At 38.2% G+C, this 25,320-nt stretch overlaps 1 protein-coding gene across 1 annotated transcript in view; it reads left to right on the top strand.

The window, feature by feature from the left end:
* The window catches only part of LOC144769139 (serine protease 27-like), a 431,213-nt gene that overhangs the window by 133,439 nt on the left and 272,454 nt on the right, over window positions 1–25,320 (top strand). The window contains exon 4 of the mRNA XM_078653147.1: window positions 6,290–6,459. Within this exon, the coding sequence (XP_078509273.1) occupies window positions 6,290–6,459 (170 nt within the window). The remainder of the gene's footprint in view (window positions 1–6,289; window positions 6,460–25,320) is intronic.

The raw sequence follows: 25,320 nt of genomic DNA on the forward strand, positions 1-25,320 counted from the left end.
CAATGTATTCAATGTTGAAGCAGATACAAGTGGAGGCTAGAGTGGAGAGTCGCAGAGCGAGACAGGAGAGTAAGAAGATACAAGGTTCCCTCAGGAAGGTTAATAAACTATACACAGACCTAGTGGGAAGAGTCACTGAAGTGGAGGAAAGAACTGGCAATTTGGAGGATGAAGTTAATAAATGGCAGGAATTCAAACAGGATCAAGAGAAAACTACATCAGATGTTCTGTGGAAACTCGAGGATTTTGAGAACAGGCAAAGAAGAAACGATATAAGACTATTGGGAGTGGCAGAGGGGAAGGAGGGGCAGGACGTGAGGGCATATGTAATTGAACTACTCAGAGGTGCATTGCCGGATATAACAGGTTGGAATTGGGAAAGTGAAATACAGCGCGCACACAGGTTCCCATTTGTACAGAGTAAGGGCAACATGTCTGCTAAACCTAGAGCAATACTCATATATGTTGGAAATTACTTATTAAGGGAAGAAATTATGGCAAAGGCAAAGCCTAAGGCTAAATGTCGATATAAAGATGTGGAATTTTTTGCTAGGCCTGACTTCTGCCACACAACAGTTGAGAGGAGATGGAGGATGAGGGAGTTAATAACTCCATTTCAAAAACTAGGATGTGAGGCATATTTGATGTTTCCCAGTAGGCTAAAGGTAGTCAAAAACGGGCAATTCAAAGTTTTCTGCTCTGAGATCAAGGCCCAAGAATACTTGGTATGGTTGAAAGAAAATAGAGCTCAGGATGGCACAGTGGTTTGACTTCTCATGGATGTCGGAAGACTTAATAAATGAGCTCAAAAACAGGTCTACAAGCTAACCTAACAATCTGAGGGTAAAAACATGAAAAGAAAAAGAGGGAGAAGATTGATGTAGGCGGGGATTGGGGGATATGGGGAGGACGGAGAAAATAAAGGAGAGTGGTGTGTTGGAAGTTGTGGGGGTAGGGAGATGAGCTGAGAGAGCGCGGCACTCCGGGGGGGTCATAGTTGCCACATATAGGTCTCACGGACCTATTTGCCAGTAGGGGGGGTGGGATCGTCGGGGGGGCTCTCAGGGGAGGGGGTGGGGACACATGGGGGTAAGGGGCACAGCATGGAAAAATTCTACACAAAAATGCAACGAAAGCAAAAGAGAATAAACAATAAGCAATCGTGGAGGCTATATCTGATGAAAGGAATATTTGAGTTGAAATGGTTTAAACGGATGGGGCAGGTATTTGACGTTTTTTAATGGCTGTACGAATAATGTCATGGAATGTTTGTGGCCTGAATGATAGGCAGAAGAGACAGAAGGTCTCTCTTCTGTTAAAAAACACGAGAGTTGATTTCTTACTGTTACAAGAAACACATATTGTGGCATCTGAAATACATCTCTTGGAGCAATTGGGCTTTGCAGTCCTAGCCTTCTCAAGACAAGGCTCTAGGAATAGGGTGAAGGCAATACTAGCAAGGCGAAGGGGCACCATTACTAGGAAGAAACTGGAAGATGTTTGGGGGAGATGGGTTTTGGTATAATGTATGATTGGGGAGGAATGGATCACTTTAGGCTCTATTTATGGTTCCACAGGGGATGACCCTGACATTTTTGAATTCTTAGATGTGGAGTTGGCTACATGGGCACCATGCATTATACTTGTAGGTGACTTTAATATCAATGGTGCAGGGGGATTGGGATTAGGGGCAGGACCTCATATACTGTATCAAGGAAGGAAGAGAAGAGTTTTCCGGGCAATTTGCACTATGACTTGGAATAATGCTTTAATAGATCTCTGGGACACTCTAAAACCGCAAGAGAAGGGATATAGATATTATTCCGCCACGCACAGGGTGAGTGTAAGATTAGACTATTTTTTGGTTTCGAGTAACTGTATATCTAAATCTCAGATTGAGAGGATGCCACGTTTATTGTCCGATCACAACCCTCTAATCTTAAACTTCGCTGTGACATCGATCCCTAGGGGGGGTACACAGTGGACATTCGAGAGAGCGCTCTTGGAGGATGAGATATATATTCAACACATGATGCAATGGATTGAGAAATATTTGGTAATAAATAGGGGCAGCGCATCAGAGGGTATGGTATGGGATAGTTTTAAGGCGGGGGTACGGGGGGAGACTCTCAGCTATAGTACGAACAAACGAAAACAGGAACAACAGAGAAACCAGGTATTAAAAACAGAAATGCTCTTAGCTGAGGAGGAATTAAATGAATGTATACTAGCAGGCAAGTCACTGGATGCTTCACTTATTAAATTAGCAAAGATAAGGATGGAGGCAGAGGAAGATATAGCAATTAAGGCAGCAAAAATATATGTGGCAAATAGAGAGAAATGCTATGAAGCTAGTGAAAGGGTGGGTTGAACGTTAGCAGTACGAGCAAGGTAAAAAACAGCGATAGGAGAGAAAAGGGCGATTAAAGACAGCTCTGGGATTGAGGTAACAGATACGCAGGAGATCAGAGAAGTTTTTAGACAGTTTTATATGAAATTATACGAAGAGCTGCAAGGAAAGGATCCTGGGGAAATTGCACTTTACCTAGAGAACATCCCAAGAGTGATGTTAGAAGATGAAGAACGACAGAGATTAGACACTCCATTAGACTCTCAGGAGATCGAAGCGGCTCTTATGATTCTTCCTTCTGGAAAGGCAGCAGGACCGGATCAAATACCGATAGAGTTTTTCAAGGTATTTTGGAAAGCACTGGGAAAGGACATGGTGAAGACCATGCAACAGGCACAGAAAGGGGTATCTGTACCAGGGTCTTGGTCAGGTGCAGAAATTGTGGTTATATTAAAGAAAGGGAAACCAGCAAAAGACCCCGGATCTTATAGACCAAAAAAAAAACTATCTTACCACTCCTAATAAGGAGTGGGAAAATACTAGACAGACACTTCCTAAAGAGAAGCGTTCTCAATCCAGAGGTAGGTCTCCTCAAAAGGAACCCTCTGAAAAGAGGTATAACCTCAAAAACACGGATAATTTGAAAAAACCTGATAGATATCAAGCTACTGATACATGTTCCTCTCGTACCTTTCAGACTTCCTCACAGAAATCGGAAAGAAGAGGACGATCAGAACAAAATGAAGAACGCGTGAGGTCCAAAAATGATCAACACGTTCAGAAAAATAAGAAAACTCAATTCACCAAAAAGAAGGTAGCAAGTCTTAAAAGCAGACATGCCGACGATCTTGAGGACACAACTCAAGAACGGGGAGTGGGCCCAGACAATGCTGGACAGTGCAGCAGAAGTTACAATAGCTAGCAAGATCCTGAAGGATCATCCGGAGACAGTGGACCTGAATGAGTGCATTCAGGTGGAAACTGCAGATACCAGTGTTAGTGAAGTAACACTCCGGATGGAGGGGGACATAACTAGAAAAATAAAAGCACCCTTTTGGGAAAAACTATCTAAGTGTTATGACATCCTTCTGGCTGAAAAAGACTGGCCACCTGAATTTGTCAGGGAGTGCCCACATGGCGAAGAGATCATTATGCCAGCCTTCTCAAACCATATTCCTATTCATAATAAATACACCTATGCCAGAAAATGGGCTGTAGCCCAAGCTCCAGCATTATATAAAAATCTTGTGGGATGGGATGAGTACTCTCCTCACCATAAGATCCAGTTGAAAAATCAACCAACTGCTCAGAAGCAGTATCCAGCTAAACAAGAATCTAAAAAGCAGATCAACTTGAATACCAAGGGGTGATTAAAACATGCACCTCGTCCATGAACAATCCTTTGTTTCCTGTCTCCAAACCAGACAATACATATCGTCTAGTTTTGGACTACAGACATTTAAATTCCTGTTGCAAAACCTTTGCAGTACAAAATGCACACAGTGCAGCACTGATGAATAACATAATGCGCAAAAAATATAAAACAACATTAGATATTTCAAACGGTTTCTTCTGTCAAAATATTGCACCTGAAAGCAGGTATTTGACTGCTTTCTCAATAATGAGGACACAACAACACTTTTGTCGTCTCCCCCAGGGATTTAAGAACAGTCTGGATGGAGAGTCTTTTATTAGCAAGAAGAAGTATGCTATCCTTAGACATTGTTTAGGCAATGAAGGCGGTAACATATTAAAACACATTCCTGAGGAACTCATTATTATACGTGAAGGAGAAGGTGATGGTGTAGATGATAAGTATACTTCAGCCATCAAAGCTTTAAATACTTGCTTCAAAGCTTGCAAAAACATCACTCTTGAAAGACATACATTTTACAAAAGGTTCCCATTACAAGGTGAATCTGCGCCAAGTTACGTTGGCGCGTCGCATATTCTTGCGGCTTCTTGCGAGTATAAAGCGCTTGAAGAGGAAATCATTAAGGATCAACTAGTGGAAAAGACTAAAAACAAAAAAGTTCAAGAGGCACTTTTGTCTAATCCAGATATCACACTACAAAAAGCATTGGACATAGCTACACGAATAGAAAGTACTAGCTCATATATGGAACAGATGTTTCTATCTGTTAACAAATCTCAAGGTGTTCTTACAGTTAAATCTAAACATAAGAAAACTAAAGAATTCAAGGATAGACCAAATTAAAGGGACACCAACTATAGCACCAAGAAGAAACTAGAATGTTACAGATGTGGTAGTACCAATCACTTAGCCCATGACAAATCATGTCCCACTGTGGATGTGCTAGATGTTCTAAGAGAGGTCATGTTACCAAATCTACTGGAAGAGAACCACCAAGAAGGCTGCATAATGTAGATTCTACAATATAGGAGGCATCCTTAACCAGTGAATAAGATGAAATACTAACCATTGTGGACATAATTGACTCTAGTGGTATTTGGGGCATCAATTCGCAAGGCCAAAGAAGACCCCTTTGTACTATAAAAGTGAACTGTATTATTGTCAAAGTCTTTGCTGATTCAGTCTCTCCTTTTACCTTGTTAAGTGAATCTGTCTGGAAGGAACTATTTTCTAAGCATAATTTGAAGCAATCCAATAGACATCCCAGACGTTATGGTGGAAAGGCCATTGATGTTGTTGGTGAATTCAATGCTGATTTTGAGTTCCGTTGCAACATGTCTAAAGGTATTGTGTATGTAGCTAGAGATGAGGCATGTCTTTTGGGTTGGAGAGACCAAGGCAACCTTGGTATCATACTCGATGCCAATAATGCTCAACAAGTTGTATTAAAGAAAGACTTGTTCCATGTACAAGCCATTGAAGGGAATTCATGGGATTAATCATACCCAGATGTATTTAATAAAGATTTGGGTCCTTTAAGGGTTTTAAACATAAGATCAAATTAATTAGAGGAACCCTACCAGTAGTACATATTGTGAGGAGCGTGCCCTTGGTATTGCAAGTTGATTTGAAAAAAGAATTGGACAAGTTATGCTCATGTGACGTCATAGAACCTATTGAGTCCTCTAATTGGGTGTCCCCTGTGGTCCTTGCCAAGAGGGCCAATGGCAATCTGCGCATGTGTTTGGACTTCCGCGATCTTAACAAAAATATATGGAGCGATCAACATCCTTTGCCTAATATCACTCAGATGGCATCCACTCTCAAGGGTGCTAAATATTTCAGTTTACTTGATATATCATCTGCGTGTCATCACATTTAGTTGCATGAGGAATCAAGACATCTTACGGCATTTATCACACCGGAAGGTCTGTTTCAATTCAAGGGCATGCCCTTCGGTCTTGCCTTAGCCTCTGTTGTTTTTTCAGAGAGTGGTGGAGAGCATGTTTAAGGGTATGTCCGGTGTTGTGGCCCTTCAAGATGATGTTTTGATGTATGGGAAGAATCAAACCCAACATAATGGAAGATTAAATTGTGTTTTATCCTTGTAAAAGCAAAAAGGTGTAACTCTGGGTTTAGAAAAATACAGATTTAATGTAACCACTTTAGACTGGCTGGGACACAGATTATCTTCTGAGGGGGCGCAGCCTAAGCAAACCCTGGTAAAGGTTATTGAAGATTTCAGCATTCCTGTAGACAAATACCAGTTGAGATCATTTATGAGTCTCATTGAATTCTATGCCAGATTTGTACCTAACTGTGAATCCAAAACCTTTCACATTAGGTCATTACTCAAGAAAAATGTTTGATACTAAAGATGACTGCTGTGTGCACATGCAAATGAATTTGTAGCCTAGCGAATCAGTTTTTGTTGATCATCATAAGTATACCTGTGGCAAATGTATATTATAAATGTGCTTATCTACATGCCTCTCACATGTGATTTCAGGATTACTTGAGCAGATTCCTAAGATTAAAATATCAATACATTTCTCTTTCCACAGTCCAGCTTTATTATCCACAGACTCTACAGGAAGTGATGGTCCCAATCATCACTCAGTCGACTTGTGACTACCTCTACCACCTCGGCTCAAGTGTCAGCTTCGCGAAACCCATAATCCTCAGAGACATGATATGTGCTGGCTATACGGCTGGTGGGAAAGACTCTTGCCAGGTGAGTCATTTTGAAATATCCATTTAATGTTTACCATGCAATGAAAAATGAATATTTGAAGAGAAAATGCTTTTAATTGTACCTTCTTTGTCCAGAGGCTCGATAGAAAGCCCTTCATACTTGTTGGTCTTTTGTCTCATGGCTTCCACACTCTGCCTGGTGGGCAAAGTTGCCAATTTCCGGAGAGTTTCCTATAGAGCCCAGCAGGTGGTAGGCTGTTGCTTTCTGAGAATGTGAGGAGATGCCATGAAAAGCATGGTCAGGTTGATCCCCATAGCAGAGGGTGGAATCACTCTACACCATTCAAAGATAGCAACCTTCCCATTAAATACAATCTTACCAATCCAAAATGACAGAAATAATTGCCTGGTTACAATTGTGTGTTTTGTTGTCTTTTTTTGGTATTTTTAAGGCTCAATTGTTGCCTGCTTTTAGACTGTTTTGACCCTGTGATTGGATTTTTTTTCCATTTTTTGCCTAACAGTTTCTTCTTCTCATTATTTTCGAAGCCTTACCCTATTCTCCTTTTTGTTTTGGTTATCTCCAGTTGTGCGTTTGGCGTGTTTCTCTGCTCTGTTGCTTGCTTCTTCCGATTGTGGTATTTTCTTAGCGGGTCACTTGCCAGCTTTCTAGGACATGCATGACTGGTTGACAAAGTGGTGACCAAAGGAGATCGCCCATTTATTGAAAATAAGAACCTGATCAGAGTGGGGAAACTGTTAAGTCTAGCCCTCCCTCCATTGTCTGTATTCTTTCTCGAAGTTAGGCTGAAAAAACTGAAAAGGTATATATGGAAATGTGTTTTCTGCTATGTAACCCAGATTGGCAAGAGAACTATATTGCATAAAATAAACGGAGCATTAAAAGGTGGTCACAATTAGTGACATTGTGATTTTGTAGTCAAACTAATATTATATTTGAGGCAAGCGAAATGGATTTTTAATAAAATATTAAAACAGTTATGGGTATTAATAGAAATCATTATTGGTATAAAAAAGATAGTAATTTTGGGTCAGATGCTAGTAGTTTATAACATGAAAATATTCGAGAATAAACATAAAAGAAATGGTAATTGAAACAATAAATCAATTTAGGGAGAAAAAATGTTTTTATTAAGAAACCTTAAAAATTAGAAAACAGAAGCATGAACAAGAAATGTAAATTATTTCTCGGGCTAAGAAAAAACATTGGTGGAAAATTGCTACCTAGGGGTGTCTGAAAATTCCCATCTCCCTAGTGAAATATTCTTAGGCACATTTACAAGAAGGTGCCGCAGCATGGCACCGCAAACCCTTTGGCTGCGCCACGCTGCGGCTCCTTTAGAACACAGGAATGCAACATATTTACAAGGATATTTTGCATTCCTGTGCTCTCCCCTGCGCTGGCACACAAACTGCTGCCATGCACCGGCGCAGGCACCCTTGCACCATGGTGCAAAGATGCCTGCATCATGGGGAGATTGTTTCTTTGCAGGAAGGAACACCTTCCTGCACAAAAACAATCACTACAGGCATTTTCCTCTTTCAATGCATGCTGTAGAATGCAGCACTCATTGAAGGAGGAAAAAAACAAGGAGAAATTAAAACATTTCTCCTTGTTGCGCCTCGCTACGCCACTCCTAGGGTGGCATAGCATACTCATGCATTTCCGGTTACGTATCCTCGTAGCTGGAAATGTGTCTGGTTCCATGGGTGTTGCGTGGGAATACCGACAGCAACATCTATGGAACGCCCTTTTCATGCAAAGTGTTGCGTGAAAAGGGGCCGCATTTACAAGGAAAGGAAAAACCACGCAGGGGTCTTTGTGAATATGGGGCAGTGTAATGCGCTGCCAGTACGTCACAAAAAGTGATGTACTGGCAGCTCATGGGCTTGTGAATCTGCCCCTCTGTATTTCCTGTCACGAGAAAGCATAGGTTCTTGCCTACCCTGAGTAGGTGGTGGGAAATTAAGCGGATGCCAGCGATCTGTTACTAGCTGGGTGTCAAGAAAGGATATATATATATATATTCACTGAAAAAACCCTAGGTTACAGACCATATATAGTTAGGAATTAGCATTTACAAAACCTTATTTTACTCACACAAAACCATTGAAATTCGCATATATAGTTAGTTGCACTAACTATATATCGCGCACCCGCAATCCACTGCTGATCATGTCACATATTACATCATTCATGACATGGTCAGTGACATCACTGATGACATCACTGATGACATCTCAAATGACATCACTGATGACATCACTGATGAAAACCAAAGAGGAGGACTAAGAGGAAAGAACAATCAGTTCAAAAATACAATTGCTTTAAAGCATGAAGTGCTTTTCCACATATTTACATTTAAATAACCCATATTAGAACATACAAAATATCTACAGAGGAGACGGTGTACATTGAATTTTAGACTCTTCATTGGTACCTACATGTTGGTACATCACCCACACAACACAACAGCTCTATTCAGAGCTACCCTACCTCAAAGCACTCTAAAATATTATTTTACTATTTCCCTTGGTTTTTCCCTTGTTACGCTTTCCGGAACGCTTAACATATATGGGCCTCCTCAGCCACCCTCAGAAAACCTAGGGGGTCAGGATATGTCTCCCGTGCCCCCTTATACCCATTCCCAACATTGTTTATCCTCCATCTTGTGACTAAATTCGTCCGAAACACAAGATGGCGGACTCCCGTTACGCTACCGGTGAGCTACCCGGGTCGCGTACCGGGTAGCGCTTCCACCGCGAAAAATCAAAAAAAAATGTATTTTATTCTTTTGCCCCGCGGGGCCCTTTAATAGCCCCCACATCAATCCTAGGGGGTCAGGAGGGGTCTACCATGCCCCTTTCATTCATTTCCCCCTTCGTTTATTTCCACCTCTTGTCTCTCGATCCTACCGAGAGACAAGATGGCGGCCGCTCCGGACTGTTTAGAATGTTGAGAGTCACCGGAGAGCCAATCATCTTCTCCTCGCGAAGTTCCGTTACGCGTCTGGTACGCGAACCGGGGCGCTAACCGGGACGCTGTCACAGATATATATATTTTTTTTAACGTTAATTTCTCAAAATCCACTGGAGCACATATCTTGAGACCTAGCAAAGGCACATCGGGCAAACAGTCTCTACAATTTTGCCAAGTTTCATAGAAATCCATTCAGCCGTTCGAGCTAAAAGTGAGTGCAACCGCCCTATGGAAAACTCAATGTTAAAAACACGTTTTGGGACCCCCCTTTTTTCTTGGCCCCGCTTGACAAACCCCCCCCCCAAACGTTCAGGGGACGCTCAGAAACAAAATGTGCCATTTTCCTGAAAATTTCAGCCAATTCCGTCCATCAACGCCAAAGTTATTCAACATAGAATTTTCAGAAATCCCTATTCAAAAAAATCCTAACTATATATACCTACTGGCGACCGCCAGTAGGTAATATATAACATTTCTATGGCAAAATGAAACCCCTCATTTTGTTCCTTTGCAAATTAAATGTTTTAAGTGTTAACACTTTATTCCAATCAAGATGACTTCAGGTGTGCCATACTTTTGTCATAAGTAAGACTGTCAGCGCTCTAGTTGTTCTTTAGAACACTCTAGGACATTGTGTCACTGGGCTATAGTTGGGGTACATCTGGTTGATATTTGGGCTACATTTGGGCTCTTTTGTCTCTGGTGGCCATCTTTGGGCTACATTGGGCTACATTGGGCTACATTGGGCTCCAACATATATATAGCCCAATGTAGCCCAATATATATTTTTCAAAGTTAATTTTCGTAAAAACCACTGGAGCATATATCTTGAGACATAGCAACGGCACATCGGGCTACCAGTCCCTATAATTTTGCCAAGTTTCGTGGAAATCCATTCAGCCGTTCGAGCTAAAAGTGAGTCCAACCGCCCTACGGAAAACTCAATGTTAAAAACACGTTTTGGGACCCCCCTTTTTTCTCGGCCCCCGCTTGACGAAACCCCCCCAAAAGGGGCTGCTCAGAAACAAAATGTGCCATTTTCCTGAAAATTTCAGCCAATTCCGTCCAATTGCTAGAGCAATTTTCGGCCTGCCGCGGAGAGTCAGTGCCTCTCTGTTGCGTGGTAGGTTGCATTGGCTATCAATGCCTTGCAGAATTAGGTTTAAAATCCTCACGCTGGCATTTAAAGCCCTCCACTCTACGGGCCCTGCTTACCTCAGGAAGCGTATTGCTTTTTACGTTCCCCGGAGGAAACTGAGATCTGCTGATTTGGCGAAAGTGGAGGTACCAGTGATCAAACGAGTGCGGATGGGAGGCCGGTCTTTTCAGTTCATGGCAGCCCGTTGCTGGAATGAGCTCCCTCTTTCACTTCGCAAGGCTAATAACCTTCTGGCCTTCAGGAAGGAGCTGAAGACCGTCCTTTTCTCTGCATAACCTGTGCGCCTTTAGTGTATTCGCCTCTGGGTTTTCTTGGTTCTGTTCAGGCCTCTTTTCTAAAGCGCCGGGACACCCTTTCCGGGTAGCCGTGCGCTCAAAAAGTGCGGTTTTAACATAACATAACATACCAAACGCCAAAGTTAATAGACATAGAATTTCCAGAAATCCCATAGAGAAAAAATCCTAACTATATACAGTAGGTAATATATATATATATATTCACTGAAAAAAACATAGGTTTCACCCATATTACAGTTAGCTGAACATTTCTCTCATACAAAACTATTGAAATTCCTCCGTTATAGTTAGTTCAGCTAACTATAACTCGCGCACCCGCAATGCACTGCTGATGATGTCACATATTACATCACTCATGACATGGTCAGTGACATCACTCATGACATCACTGATGACATCTCAAATTATATCACTGATGACATCACTGATGACATCATCCAGTGAATGTGTGTCTTTCTGAAAAAGAAATATTTTTTTTACATGTATATCTAAAGGTCGATGGAAGAATAAATGGGTAAATAAGTGTCTAAATGGATGTTTTTTTGTAAAATTGATTGTATAACTGACTTATTAAGTGTATCTTAGTGAATACATGTATTAGCGAGTAATGTTTTAATATGTAAATATCTGTATCAGTGTCTCACTTTGTGTATAAGTGGCTGCATGGGTTGGTGAGTAGCTTCATGAGTGTCGATATGGGTTATTAGTTGGTTTTTTGAGTATCAGAATGAGTGTCTGTATGGCTTAGTGGAGGGGTATTACTTAGCGCACAGATGCATGAATGACTGACTCACTGTTTGTATGTGTTTTGAAGACAGCATGTGTGCAGGACTGTATGGGTGGATGAGAGTGTGTATGGGTGTCTTAGTGAGTGAATGACTGTCTCAATAGTACCTTTATGAGTAACTACATATGTTTTAAACTATTATATGTGAGTATTGATGTATATAAGTGAGTATATGTGAGAGTGAGAGATTGGAGGAGTTCCTGTATAAATAAGTATGTGTTTCTATAAGTGATTGTTTAAGAGAGTAAGTATGTGTAGGTTTCGGTAAAAGTAAGTGTAGTGGTGTGTGTATAGCTGTATATGCGAATAAATGGATGTTTGATAGTTTATTTGCATGCGTGAGTATGTGTGTGAGTAACTCTATGGATGAGTATCGGTGTGTAACAGGATGGATAGGTGTATGAGTACATATGATGAGTGAGTACATGTATGAGTGACTATATAGAACTGTTGGTGAATGAGTGGATGTGTATGTAGATGTTGTAATTACCTAATAGGTTGCTGTATCTGGTATTGGTATCTCCATTTTAAAAAAATGTATAGTTTCTATTTTTAAATGTGTGTATTAAAGGTTATATTTGGGTGAGAGGAGGTCTGCCACTCTTTCACAAGGATGATGTCATCAGTGATGTCATTTGAGATGTCATCAGTGATGTCATGAGTGATGTCACTTACCATGTCATGAGTGATGTAATATGTGACGTCATCAGCAGTGCACTGCGGGCGCGCAAGTTATAGTTAGCTGAATTAACTATAATGGAGGAATTTCAATAGTTTTGTATGCGAGAAATGTTCAGCTAACTGTAATATGGGTGAAACCTATGTTTTTTTCAGTGAATTTTTAAGGTTTTTTAAATGCTAATTCCTAACTATAACGTGGCTGAAACCTATGGTTTTTTCAGTGAATTTCTAAGGTTTTTTAAATGCTAATTTCTAACTGTAACGTGCCTGAAACCTATGGTTTTTTCAGTGAATTTATAAGGTTTTTTAAATGCTAATTCCTAACTATAACGTGCCTGACACCTATGGTTTTTCAGTGAATTTCTAAGCTTTTTTAAATGCTAACTCCTAACTATAACGTGCCTGAAACCTATGGTTTTTTCAGTGAATTTCTAAGGTTTTGTAAATGATAAGTTTAAAATATACTAATTAATACATTTCTTTCTCTTTATTGTAATTTCCTACATTTTTATTATACATACTAATATTAATTTTATTTTTAAAGTTACATTTCATATTTTTTATGTAAAATAATAACTAAAGTTAATCCAAAAAGAATGCACTGCTAGTGAAACTGTCTCGGTGACTTTGTAAGTGTTTGTTAGAGGCAGATTTACAACACCCTTGTGCCTCTTTTACACCACCGTTGCATCACTTTTCTGATGAAGCAGTGGTGCAAAAGATGCACCATGGTATGTGGTATTTAGAATGTGACGTATCTAAGAGGTACGTCACATTGTAAATCCTTGAACCAGGAGACATTCCTACATGGGGGGGGGGCATTCCGGCGCAGGAACACCGCCTAAAAGTGGCTGACTGAAATCTACAAGATTTCACTTTGACACTTTTGGGCTCATGCTGTGTCAAAACCCTGCACTACCTTGAAGCAGGTGTAAGGATTGACACAGCAGTCTGAGTGTAGGGCCCCCAGACCATTGCTGGAGATACGTTGCACTTGCAACATAACTCAAACAATGCATCCACCTTTACAGCACAGATACATCACATATATATGCCATTTTTGTCCCTTGGTACACTGCATTGTAAATACGGCACATTCATGGTGCGGTGTCACAGAGCACAAAAACTGACATATTCCTGGGGATATGCCAGTTATTGTATATGTGCCCATTAGTGTTTTAATGTAGTGAATGGATTACTACATACCAATGAATGAGTTGCTATAAAACTAAAACAACAGTGACAGAGTGTTTGGTGGAAGTGTAACGATACAAACTGGTAAATTGAACGTATAGAAGACAAATTTGCAAGAACATAGAATACTGCATACATTGTCTTTAAGGGTTTGAAGCAGTATATGCCCTAAGGCCTATTTTAATGCATGAGTACTTAGGTAGTGAGTGGATGATTACAGTTCTGCAAGGAAAGTTCCTCACTAAATTTATTACAGCTTCAGTTTTACCACGGTACAATGGAAAAGAACATACTGCTGACTGGCTCACTAGAATACTAAAACAGCAGTGTCAGAGTGTTTGGAGGAAGTCTAAGGATACAGACTGGGTTTTTGAAGGCATAAAACACAAGTTTGCAGGTGCATACAAGACTGCATGTATACTCCATACGGATTTTAAGTAATCCATACCCTCAGGCGCACCTTGCATATTTTAAATCAATACAAACATTTAAAGAATATATAACTGAATTTATAACTGCTTCACTTTTAGTACAATAAATACATTAGTAGATAGTGCTCAATCCTTTATTATTTTTAAACAATACATGTATTCTTGTAACATCTCATAATTTAACAAAAATTCCAATATAAGTTCATTGGATATGTCATTCAGATTAATTTCCTCGTTAGCAGTTTCTGAAATAATTTGTGCTAAAATTTCAACATAATTTAACACTTTCAGAAAATCTCCATCAAAGCTTTTGTCTCCAAAATCACACTTCATGTCTGCAGCACTAATTTCCCCTTCTTCACTCTTATTGCCTGTGATAGATACGATTAGTTCTTCAATTATACTCAAGGTAATATCCAAAACCTCCTCAGTATGAGGCTGTTCTCTTTCCATAATTTTTCCTTTATGTTCTTGCTCCTTGTATAAAAATATAAACAGCTAATGTTATCACTTTTCGTAATATATAATACAAAACTACCATTTTCACCTATATTGGCCTACAAAAAATACGATATAAATACTATTATCTAATAACATTCCATTAGTAGAGTTTTAGTCCTTTGCAAAGTTATATAAGTATAATTACTTATAAGGATATCCTGTTCTTAGCTTTTCTTAAATTTTGAAACCAGTCACTCCTTATGACTATAGGAAAAGACTCAGGCTGCTATAGTAAAATGCACTACTAAAAAATGTACAATATGTCTATTCACCTTACCCATTCCAAAATAGTAAATGTGTTTTACTAAAATACAAAAGAGACTATTCATTGTCCAGAATAACACTGTTTATCTGTGTATATTTAGACATCATTATCAAACTACTTTTTGAATGCTTCATGTGTTTACTCTATCTCTATTCCTCATCTATAACTTAGTCTAACTCTACTAATTACCTACCCTTCAACTTTCGAACTAGCCTCTCCTCTAGTATTTATTCAACCTTGTTGCTTGCGGTTCTTAATTTTTCTCACTGCTTATAACCTATAATTACTTAACATTCATTAACCTAGGCCTCTCAGTTTATTGTCTAATTTTTATATTATTAATTTCCTTGTGTTCCTCTACTAACCTTTCTTTATGCAGTTGCTTGTTATCTATTCTGTCAATCCTTGAATATCTTATGTTTTTCACTAATGTTCCTTCTTAATTCAAAAGTCTTCCTAGTATTCCTTACTCAATGTGTTCTTTTCCCTTAAGACCTTTCTAAACACGATTTTTATCGCTTCTTGTTTTAAGTTAGAGAAAATACATCGACTGAGTACATTCAATATTGTCTATAATGGCAGGTAAGTTTACTTACTCACTAACTTGTCATACAACGTTCTTTAACTCTCACAGAAATATTTCCACTTTCTCTTCAGGAATGTCTAAGGAGCAATTGAAAACGGGTCTGAACTCCGGAACATCTTCGGTGAAGTGCGCACTCGTTAGTGAGTGCGCGCCTCACCAAGGTTTCCCCACAACTCTGTGGTAAATGACTAGATCGCTACCGGGTCTTTCAGCCTGCGGCCCGTAGAGGGAGTTGCGGCAGGACAGGCAGGCGGGGCGGGGGAGGGGCAGGGTGAGGGGTGATAAACAACAGAATCTGGATGATTGCAGGTAAGTAAACAATTAAATAAATAAAATGAATTTCAGGCCATATTATCAACAAAAGGCGATAGATTATCGCCGCTTTTATCGGCAGGAAACTGCCGATGAAGCGTCGATAATGGGAATGGTAATATGCCCTTGTGAATTCCCATAGCAACCCAGGGTAACACCAGAACCTTCGTTCCGTGGCCTGCATCGCATTTTGCGATGCAGGGCGCGGTACGAAATTAATTTTAATAATGTCATTGTTTACTTACCTGCAATCATCCAGATTCCACTGTTTATCACCCCCCACCCTGCCCCTCCCCCGCCCCGCCTGCCTGCCCCACCGCAATTCCCTCCACGGGCCGCAGCTGACAGTTACTTGTACTTACCTTAAGCATAATCAATAATAAAAAAATTACAATTATATATTATAAAATTAGCACCTGTGGAAGACACAAAAAAATACAGTTACAATATATATTTTACAACACAAAATAATTTCTAAACCATTTCATTTGCCTTTTTTGCTGTTCTCAGAATATATTGAATTTCACTAGAAACAGTGAGTTCAATAGTACTCATCACATAACAGCGTGCACAAAATAGACAATCAATAACAATTTAAAAAATAGAAAAAAAACATATCTTAAATGTTTTTTTCTAAGAGCAATTTCTTACATAAATATGACACATCTCAAACAATCATAAAATAACAAAACATTATGATTCATTTTCTTACACTGTAAATAATGTTACTTACAAATATATGCTGACAAAATACACAACAAAAAGTCCTTAATGGTTTCACACACTTTTCCACACGGCCAAATAGTATGCATCAAATCCTTTGTTTGGAAGTTGTTCAATAGTAATCCTGAACGTCCGCCTCCCAGCCTTCTGATCCAAAACCACCAACATAATCTACGGGTCCCCCAGGACTCATCCATCAGTCCGACGCTGTTCAACATCTACATGGCCACCCTCACACAAGTAGCCCACCATCACAACCTCAACATCATCTCCTACATCGACAACACCGAGCTCATCCTCTTCCTCACCAAGAAGCCACATACCACCAAAAGCAACCTCCATGAAAAAATGAAAGACATCACTAACTACATAAAGAGCAGCACTGTAAACATAAACTCACACAAGATCAAGGTACTCATCCTCAGGCCCACCCCCTCAGCCTCGGACAAGGCCTGCTAAATGACTACACTGTGAACAATACCAACACCTACCAACCATGTCCACAACCTAGGATTCAACCTCAACTCCTCCCTCTCCATATGTAACCAAATCTACAACATCTCCTCGTACTGCTATAACACCCTTCACAAGCTCCGCAACATTTACAAGTGGATCCTACCCAAAAGAAGAAGAACAGTGACACATGCCCTCATCAGCAGCAGACTACACTTTGGCAAACACTCTACACAGGAATTCCAGCCAAACACCTACAACAACTACAACAAATCCAAAAGACCTCCACCTGAGTGATTATGAATGTTCCCCGCTGCAGCCACATCACTCACCACCTGATACACCTACACTGCCTCAATATCAACAAGAGGATCACCTTCAAGGTCCTCACCCTCACTTACAAAATACTCTACAACACCAGACTAATCTACCTTAACAGCAGTAATCCTAAAGGGCAAATTTTGATATTAAAATTTTGCCTTGAAAAATATTAGGTAAGAATTTGGTAACTCTTTGGGAAAACTTTGCTTAAAAACTAATTGACTATCATTACAATGTATCCAACCTTTCAGACATTTTAAATAAACAATGTAATGTCAAGATGTGGTAGAAGGTCTATCATGAAAAATAATTGCAACAGCTACAAAAGTTCTTCCTGATATTGAACATTGATCAGCTACAATATTTTTAATTAAAGTATCCAATGTTCTTCCATCAGCTCTACAACGTTGCAGCATTAAAATAACATACTGTCCATATCTTTGTATAAGTAATGTTGATGACATTTCTGATGTACATTGGCTACACTCCATGTTTTGACTTGCTCCTCTAATAAGATTGTTAAAAGACACTGATTCACAGTCAGGTAAAGTCAAATATATGATTCTTTCAGTGTCTATGTTAGTGCTACATGTAAACAAACAATTTTCACAGTCATGTTGCCATTTATAAGAAGGGCCAAAAAGGTTTTCAACATCTATACCTTCATCTTCCAGTACACCAAGCATAAACATAAAAATTTCCTGACAATCTTGCTGAATATTCCGTGTAAATTGAGTACAACCAGAACATATGTCCAAAACATTTCGAATATCACAAACACTTATTTTACTTTTATCACTACTACATTTCTCATAAACAGAATTCAACAATGAACAGAATCTTTTGTCCTGATTTTCTACAATTTGCTGTTGCAAACTTTCAAGAAAAAAAACAACATTAACAACTATTTTCAAACCGATAACCAACATTCTCTTAAACACTTTCCTTTCTCTTTTTGCTTGCAGGCGCAACTTCATCTGTTTTTTTTCTTTCTCTACAGTTTCACTACATATATTGTCAAATCTTCTTCTTCTACATACCACACGCTTTTTAAATGCTGAATATTGACCTAAATTGGGTGCATATTCTCTTCTTAACCTAATATACGCTTTCACACAATTTGCATCTGCACAAACCTTTCTCTCATCAAAATCAATCAAGTACAATCCAGATAAAGTTCTGACTCGAGACAAAGCAACAGATGCCATACCTTCTTTAAACACGGTACTTCCAATATTCACTAAAGCACTATCTACACTTAAACCTTGAGATTTATGAATGGTCAGCACATATGCCAAAGAAACAGGAAACTATTTTCTGCAGACATACAAATCTTTTACAAGCAAAAATCGAGCTGCACAACGACTAAGTTGTTCTACTTCAGCAATTTCATCAAATTTGATTTTCGACAATTCAATCCCACCTCTATTTACATAATTAACAAAATCAACAATTTCCCCATTGCTCCATTTTCTACACCTTTTTCCACATTCAAATTACGTCGTAAAATTACCCTTCAATTTACACATGCATAAAAATTATTTTCTAAACCAGCAGTTTTACTTATCGATTTCTCTAAAGAATCCAATTTCCTCTTCAATTTTTCACTCAAAATAATAGTGATTCCTTCATGTTCTATTTTATCAATTGCTTCCAATTTTCTAATTTCTTCATTTTCCAACTTTAACATTTCTTCATTGAATATAGTACATTCACGCAGTGTTGGCATTAAGCAGATTACATATTTGTTTTCTGCAATTCTCATGTATATTTTCTCTGGGACAATATTTTCATTTGGTAACAAATTGGAAAGTGATAGTCTCTGTAAAGCTTGTTTGCCATGTTCGCTCATTTTTCCAATTCTTATATCTTGAAGAATAGTTCCATAACGGTACCAGTACTCATTAGTACCACGCTGACATGCCATCAGATTAATCAGCTGAGATTCCAAAACATTATCTTTCTGCTGTACTTTAGTCATAAATTCCTTTGCCGAAACATTTTGCAGATGTACACCTGTTTTCAATATATGATTTACTGCATAAGAAAGTCCAGACAAATCACTCTCAAACAAAAGATGAAACAAATAACGAATACATTGTTGAAATCTTGGATCTTCTGCATATCATCTTGATGTTCGGTATTCAGATGCAGGAATCTGCACAGGTCGTTAATCATATCGTCCTCCTTTTCCTGTGGGAAACAACTGAGGGAAAGAATGAGCTTCCAAGCTTTTTTCCAATACACTAATGGGACTTCCTTTTGCTTCTTTCATTTGGAATAACTCTATAGCATTCCCCATAATTTCTTTGGAATGCAATGGATGAACACTGTAATGTTCGTAGATTTCTTCAGTTCTGGACACATCCACTTTTTCAATTTGTCCAAATGGCAAGTCACTATCTTCTTGTACAGTTATTTCTTCTTCTCCCACATTCACATTTGTGTAATATTGATTATTTTTAACCAGATACAACGTTGCCTTTTTCACTTTCCTAACATCCACTAATTCTTGCCAGATTTTCTTACTCTTAGTAGTAACGCCATTAACAAGAATAACTAGAGGTTCATCCTCTACATTTTCTACACCAATAGTTTCAATATTTTTCTTTAAATCTAGAGGCAAATATACAACTCTTCCCTTTAATCCTCTCTGTAAATCTGAAGGAGGCAATTTTCCTGTCTTAGGCTCCATATGAACAATAGCCTGAAATGGATGCACACATTGAATAAGAATAGACTCATAGGTATTTAAATCCATCAGTTCAGAAGGAATATTTAGCAACTCAAGATTATTATGCACAGCTCTAGCAGGCATTTTGGTCTCATCTAATTTGTTATAACAATATTTACAAATACGCTGATCAAAACCCAAATCAAAACAATTCTCAACCAACAAATAAGTTGCAAAATCCTTCCACTCATTATTATTTTCCTTTTCACTTTTTAAATACAAATCCACACTCCTGGTCTGATTTTTATAATGAGTTCGTCGACAGCAGATACAAGAATAATTTGGCCTTTCACCTGAAATCACCTTAAACTTTATAATTTCTTGCTCAAAATTTTCTACACTGCAACGTTCTACGTTCTCTTCCACATTTTCTTCTATTAATGTCTCAGTTTCTGAGGACCAAAGTAACTAATCTGAATTTCATCACAAACATTTTTTACATCTGATACAGATCCATGCAAAAAAACACTGTTCAACTTTTGTAACATTAGCGCTGGACTTTTTGCATAATACAATGTTCTCACTAATTTCCTCATTTCAGAATGATGTACTGCTAACATCCTGAAATGGTGAAAAACACTTCAACATACTTTTTTAGAAACACAAGCCAGAGAATGACCTTGCAAACCAGTATTTTCTCTCACTCTGCAAGGGTCTAGTCCTTGCAACATCTTAATCTTTTGTTTAACACTTTTCTTAGTATAATTATGTGAGGAATTGCGTAACAAATCAATAGATTCTTGCCGCACACTGCACATACTACTACAATTCTAAGTGTACACTGGAGCTTTAGGACGTCTCCCTAAAACTTCACCAGCTAACACCTCTTCTGCATTTCTAGAAACAATTATCTCTTTCTCAATAGGATAGCCATTTCTAACCTCATAAGCATGAACACTAGTGTCAACTGCATGCAACAAATCATTACTGTGAAGATAACTTTCTTCATTGAAAAAAGGTTCATAACTTTAACTATGTTTCCATTCACCCAAAAAAACTCACAAAAATTACTTCTGTTAATTACTCTTCTCTACCTACTTTTGACCTTCATTAAATGGATTGGCTTATCTAGTGATCTAATGCTATTGATTACTAAAATGAACAATTTTCTTTTCAATTCCAAAGCTTTCTGAACTACATTTTCATTACCTTTCTTCTTCTTATAAAATACTGTTTTTTTCTTACATACCTTAATTTATTTACTTAAATTTGAGACAAATCTATTATAACATTTTTTCCTAATCCTCATAAATTGATTTTTCCTCCTTTTACTATACACAGTTTTCTATGCACTTGATTTTCCATGATTGTTCTCTTTATTTGTATTTTTCTTTTTCGTTGCTGATACACTAATAACTTTTTTCTGTATGTGCACACTACTCTTAGTCTTTAATATTTTCCTCAAAAAAGTGTTCCTTGTCTTACCAGGACTTTCTTTGTCTTTGTTAACACATTCCTGTTCATGTAAATCTTGTTGATGACTTCTCTTCAAATACACACCTTTTTTTTATTGTTTCCGCTTTGAAACTTAGTAGGCATCATACAGTTTTTTCAGTATCGATAAACAGAATCTATAATAAAAAAATATATACATAACATTACAAAAATAAATATATCAAATATTCTATTATATTACTTACAAGAACAGAGGGAGTATTATGAGGACAAACCCGGGACTATAAAAATGAAAGGACTTACAACAAAAGAAGAAGGAGTATGAAACAAGGGAAAATATAATAAAAAAGACAGTATACATAGACACTGCAATGTAACAGAATAAAGGAAGTATGGATAAACTGGAAAGTATGAATAGGTAAGGGAGAGTATGAAGAGAAAGATGGAAATATGAGAAGAACAAAGAGTATAGGAAGAAAAAAAAAGAGAGTAAGAGGACAGAGGGGGCACTATAGGAAGAGAGAGAAAGACTGAAGAAAAAAAGAAGGAACATGTGAAAAGATACGTAACTATAAGAACAAAACAGTAATACTAGCAAAGGACACTATGTATAAGGACAGAGAGAACAGTACCAGAAGAAAGCACGAACAATGTCAGGAAAAGTGGAGCAAAAGGAAAAAAGGGGTAAAGAAGAATAGAGGATATAGTCTGAGGTGAAAAGAAGGAGTATAAACAGATGGAGGATTATAAAGAGTGAAAAGTGTATGACGAAAGAGGCAAAAGTATGACAAGTCAAACAAATATAAAGAGAGAGGTCAGTATGAAAAGACAGAATATGAGGAAAGTGCTGCAGAGTGTATACAGTGAATCAAGGAGCAGTAACAGATGTGAGCAAACAATATGAACAGATTTAATAAGTATAAACAGAGAGGGCAGAAAATAAAAATAGAAAAGAAATATGAAGAAACAGTGGAAAATATGAACACAGACTGAAGGAATATAGGACAAAAGGCAATATAAGAAAAACTCAGTAGTAAGAGGACCCATTAAGAAGTAAGAGAAGAGAGAAGAGAATATGAAAACATGGAGCAGTATAACAATAGGGGGTAAAATGAGGAGAGAAATGTCACAATAAGAAAAGACGACAATATTAGTAGAGAGTGCAAAGTATAGGAAAAGACAGAAGATATGTTAGAACAGACACAAGAATATTAGAAGAAAAAGAAAAGTATGAGAAAACAATAGGGAATAACTACAAACCATGATACACCAATGTCTCCTGTTAATGTGCAAACAATAGCCCATACTTCCTTTAAACTGCCGTCTACCTTTTATCCAATTATGCTAAAAGACACTATTGAAAGTTTTCAAGACCAAGTAGTGCAGAATTTGAATTTAAAAAAAAAAAAAATCCAAAGCACCATTACTAGCGACACAAGAAAAAGGAAAGATACAAAGGAGCTCCAGTACCATCAATTAATGACTAAACTTAGCAAAGATAACAGCATAGTCATAAGGAGCGCCGACAAAAGCGGCAAAGTTGTCCTATGGAAAAGAGAGGATTATGTCCGCGAAACTATGAAACAACTGAATGACACCGACTGCTACAGTCGCAGTTGCAAACAAAGCTTAATGGCAACACATGGAAGTTACAATTTGAAATTATCGGCCTGGAGAAGTACACGACTGCTATCCATGGATGAACATAAAGATTTAAAAAACAACAATCCTGTGACACCTATATTATACTTCATCCCGAAGATACATAGGGATGCAACTGACCCCCCAGGTAGGCCGATAACATCTGCCAGAAATAGCATTTTTGAACGGACTTCAATTTATATTGACTTTTTTCATATATCCGTGATACCGGGGACTTTTCACAAAAAAAATTTCATTTTAAATGGTGTGAAGACTTTTTGTTGATTACTCTCGATGTGCCTTCTCTATAAACATCGATCAGGCACAAATCGGCCTTAAAGCCATTAGATATTACTTGGCACGTAGGGGCCCCGAACATAATGAACATACAAATATGTTGTTAAACATGAAAGAGTTGTCTGACTAATAACATCTTTATGTTTCAGAATAATTACAATCAACAGGCAAGAGGTGTTGCCATGGGAGCCAGCTTCTCCCCCAGCTATGCTTGTTTGCATATGGGATGGTGGGAGGAGCTGCATCTCATGGGCAAACACCAAGATACCGTGTCCAAACACATCAGGACCTGGTGGAGATTTATTGATGAGCTTTTTCTGTTCTGGCACGGCTCCAAAAAGGAGGCAGAAGAATTTGTTGAAAATATCAATGTAAATTAACTCAATTTAAATTTTAGTGCCTGCATCAGTGAGAAAGAGGTTAATTTTTTGGACATGGAAATCTTTATTGAACAGGGCAAACTTGAGACTCGCCTGTATCGAAAACCTACTGCAGGTAATTATTTTCTACATGCTAGCAGTACCCATCCTGGGCACTTAATTCACTGTATTCCCTGTGGGGAGATATTACATTTAAAACATATATGCAGCAACGAACAGGATTTACTATTAGCCAAAGGACAGTGCATAACAAGATTCCACGAGAGAGGCTTTAGTAAAAAGTGTCTAGACAAAGCCCTCATGAAAAGTAATTAAGTAACTAGAGATAAATTAGTAACAACTAAACACAGTGATGTGATCAAGAGAAAATCAAATGACAATTTTAAGATCATTCTAAGATTTAACCAGCAAGAAGGTGCTGTTCGAAAAATAATCAAGAAAAACTGGCACCTTTTCAAACAGGCAAAACAGTTTCCCAACACCCAGCAATATCATACCGCCGTGGTAAATCTATGAAGGATACTCTGGTCAAAAATGACCCTTGTGGACTATCGACGAAAAACACATGGCTATCCCAACGCACTGGCTTCTTTAAAAGTAAGACATGTAAGGCCTGCCAGCATGTGGTGTCGATGACCAAATACAAAATGCCCTTTTATGTATTAGAATGTCCTTGCAAACTAAAGTATGTTGGAAGTGCTGTATTACAAGGCCATAAAATAGTATTACTTGCAAAAAAACGGAGTTTGGTCCTGGGACAGGGGGTCAACTGGACCGTAATATAATGAAACAAAAACAATGTTGTCCCCCAGGATAATTTTCTCTCACAACTTGGAGACTACAAACAAGGGAAAAAAACCTATTGTTTGTATGGGTTATTTTATTCAAACCCTTTTAGAAATTTTTATTAAATCATTTTGAAAGGCATTTTAAGGTTGAGAAAAACACTACTTACAAACATTTACACTATTTACAACTATCATACAAACAATTCTAGACACAAAACAATAACTATGTACAAATAAATCCACAGTTATAAACAAGCTTCTTTTACAATAAGAAAAACAACAATTCTGTTCGCACAAATAATCAATCTTTGTGAAAAATACAACTTATTAGAAAGCCCAACCAGAGTCAAAACAACAGGAAGAGGCAACAAAAAAATCACTTTGTACTCAACAATCAGTTACAGATGACAAATGACTGTTAATTTTGCTCAATCAAAAGTGCCTATTCGCCGTTATGCCATTTAGCCACTATTTACAAAGATTAAGGACCTCCCCCTAGAACACAGGGACAGAAGTCGCAGGATTTTTACCTTTTTCGTTTCAATGACGATTTCTACATGCAAGTTAAGGGCACCGCGATGGGGTGCCCTTATGCTCCTGAAATGGCCGTCCTTTATATGGCGGAATATGAAAAAAGATTCATAGAGACAAACAACCCCTACTCACAAAATATAAGTCATTGGTATCGTTACATCGACGACGTGTGGCTCCTGTGGCAGGGGAGCCCCGCCGACTTGAGTAACTTTCACCAATGGATAAATTCGAGACATCGTGACATACAATTCTCACTAGATTCAAGTAACGTTAAAATGACCTTTCTTGATGTTGAAATGAGTAATGTGGGAGGTATTTTGAAATCATCACTTTTCAGGAAGAAAACGGATAAAAACACCATCCTTCATTATGGCAGTTCGCACCCAAGAAACCTGAGGGCGAACTTGCCTTACGGACAACTC

The sequence above is a fragment of the Lissotriton helveticus genome, chromosome 7, assembly GCF_964261635.1.
Source record: "Lissotriton helveticus chromosome 7, aLisHel1.1, whole genome shotgun sequence".
NCBI classification, from domain to species: Eukaryota; Metazoa; Chordata; class Amphibia; order Caudata; family Salamandridae; genus Lissotriton; species Lissotriton helveticus.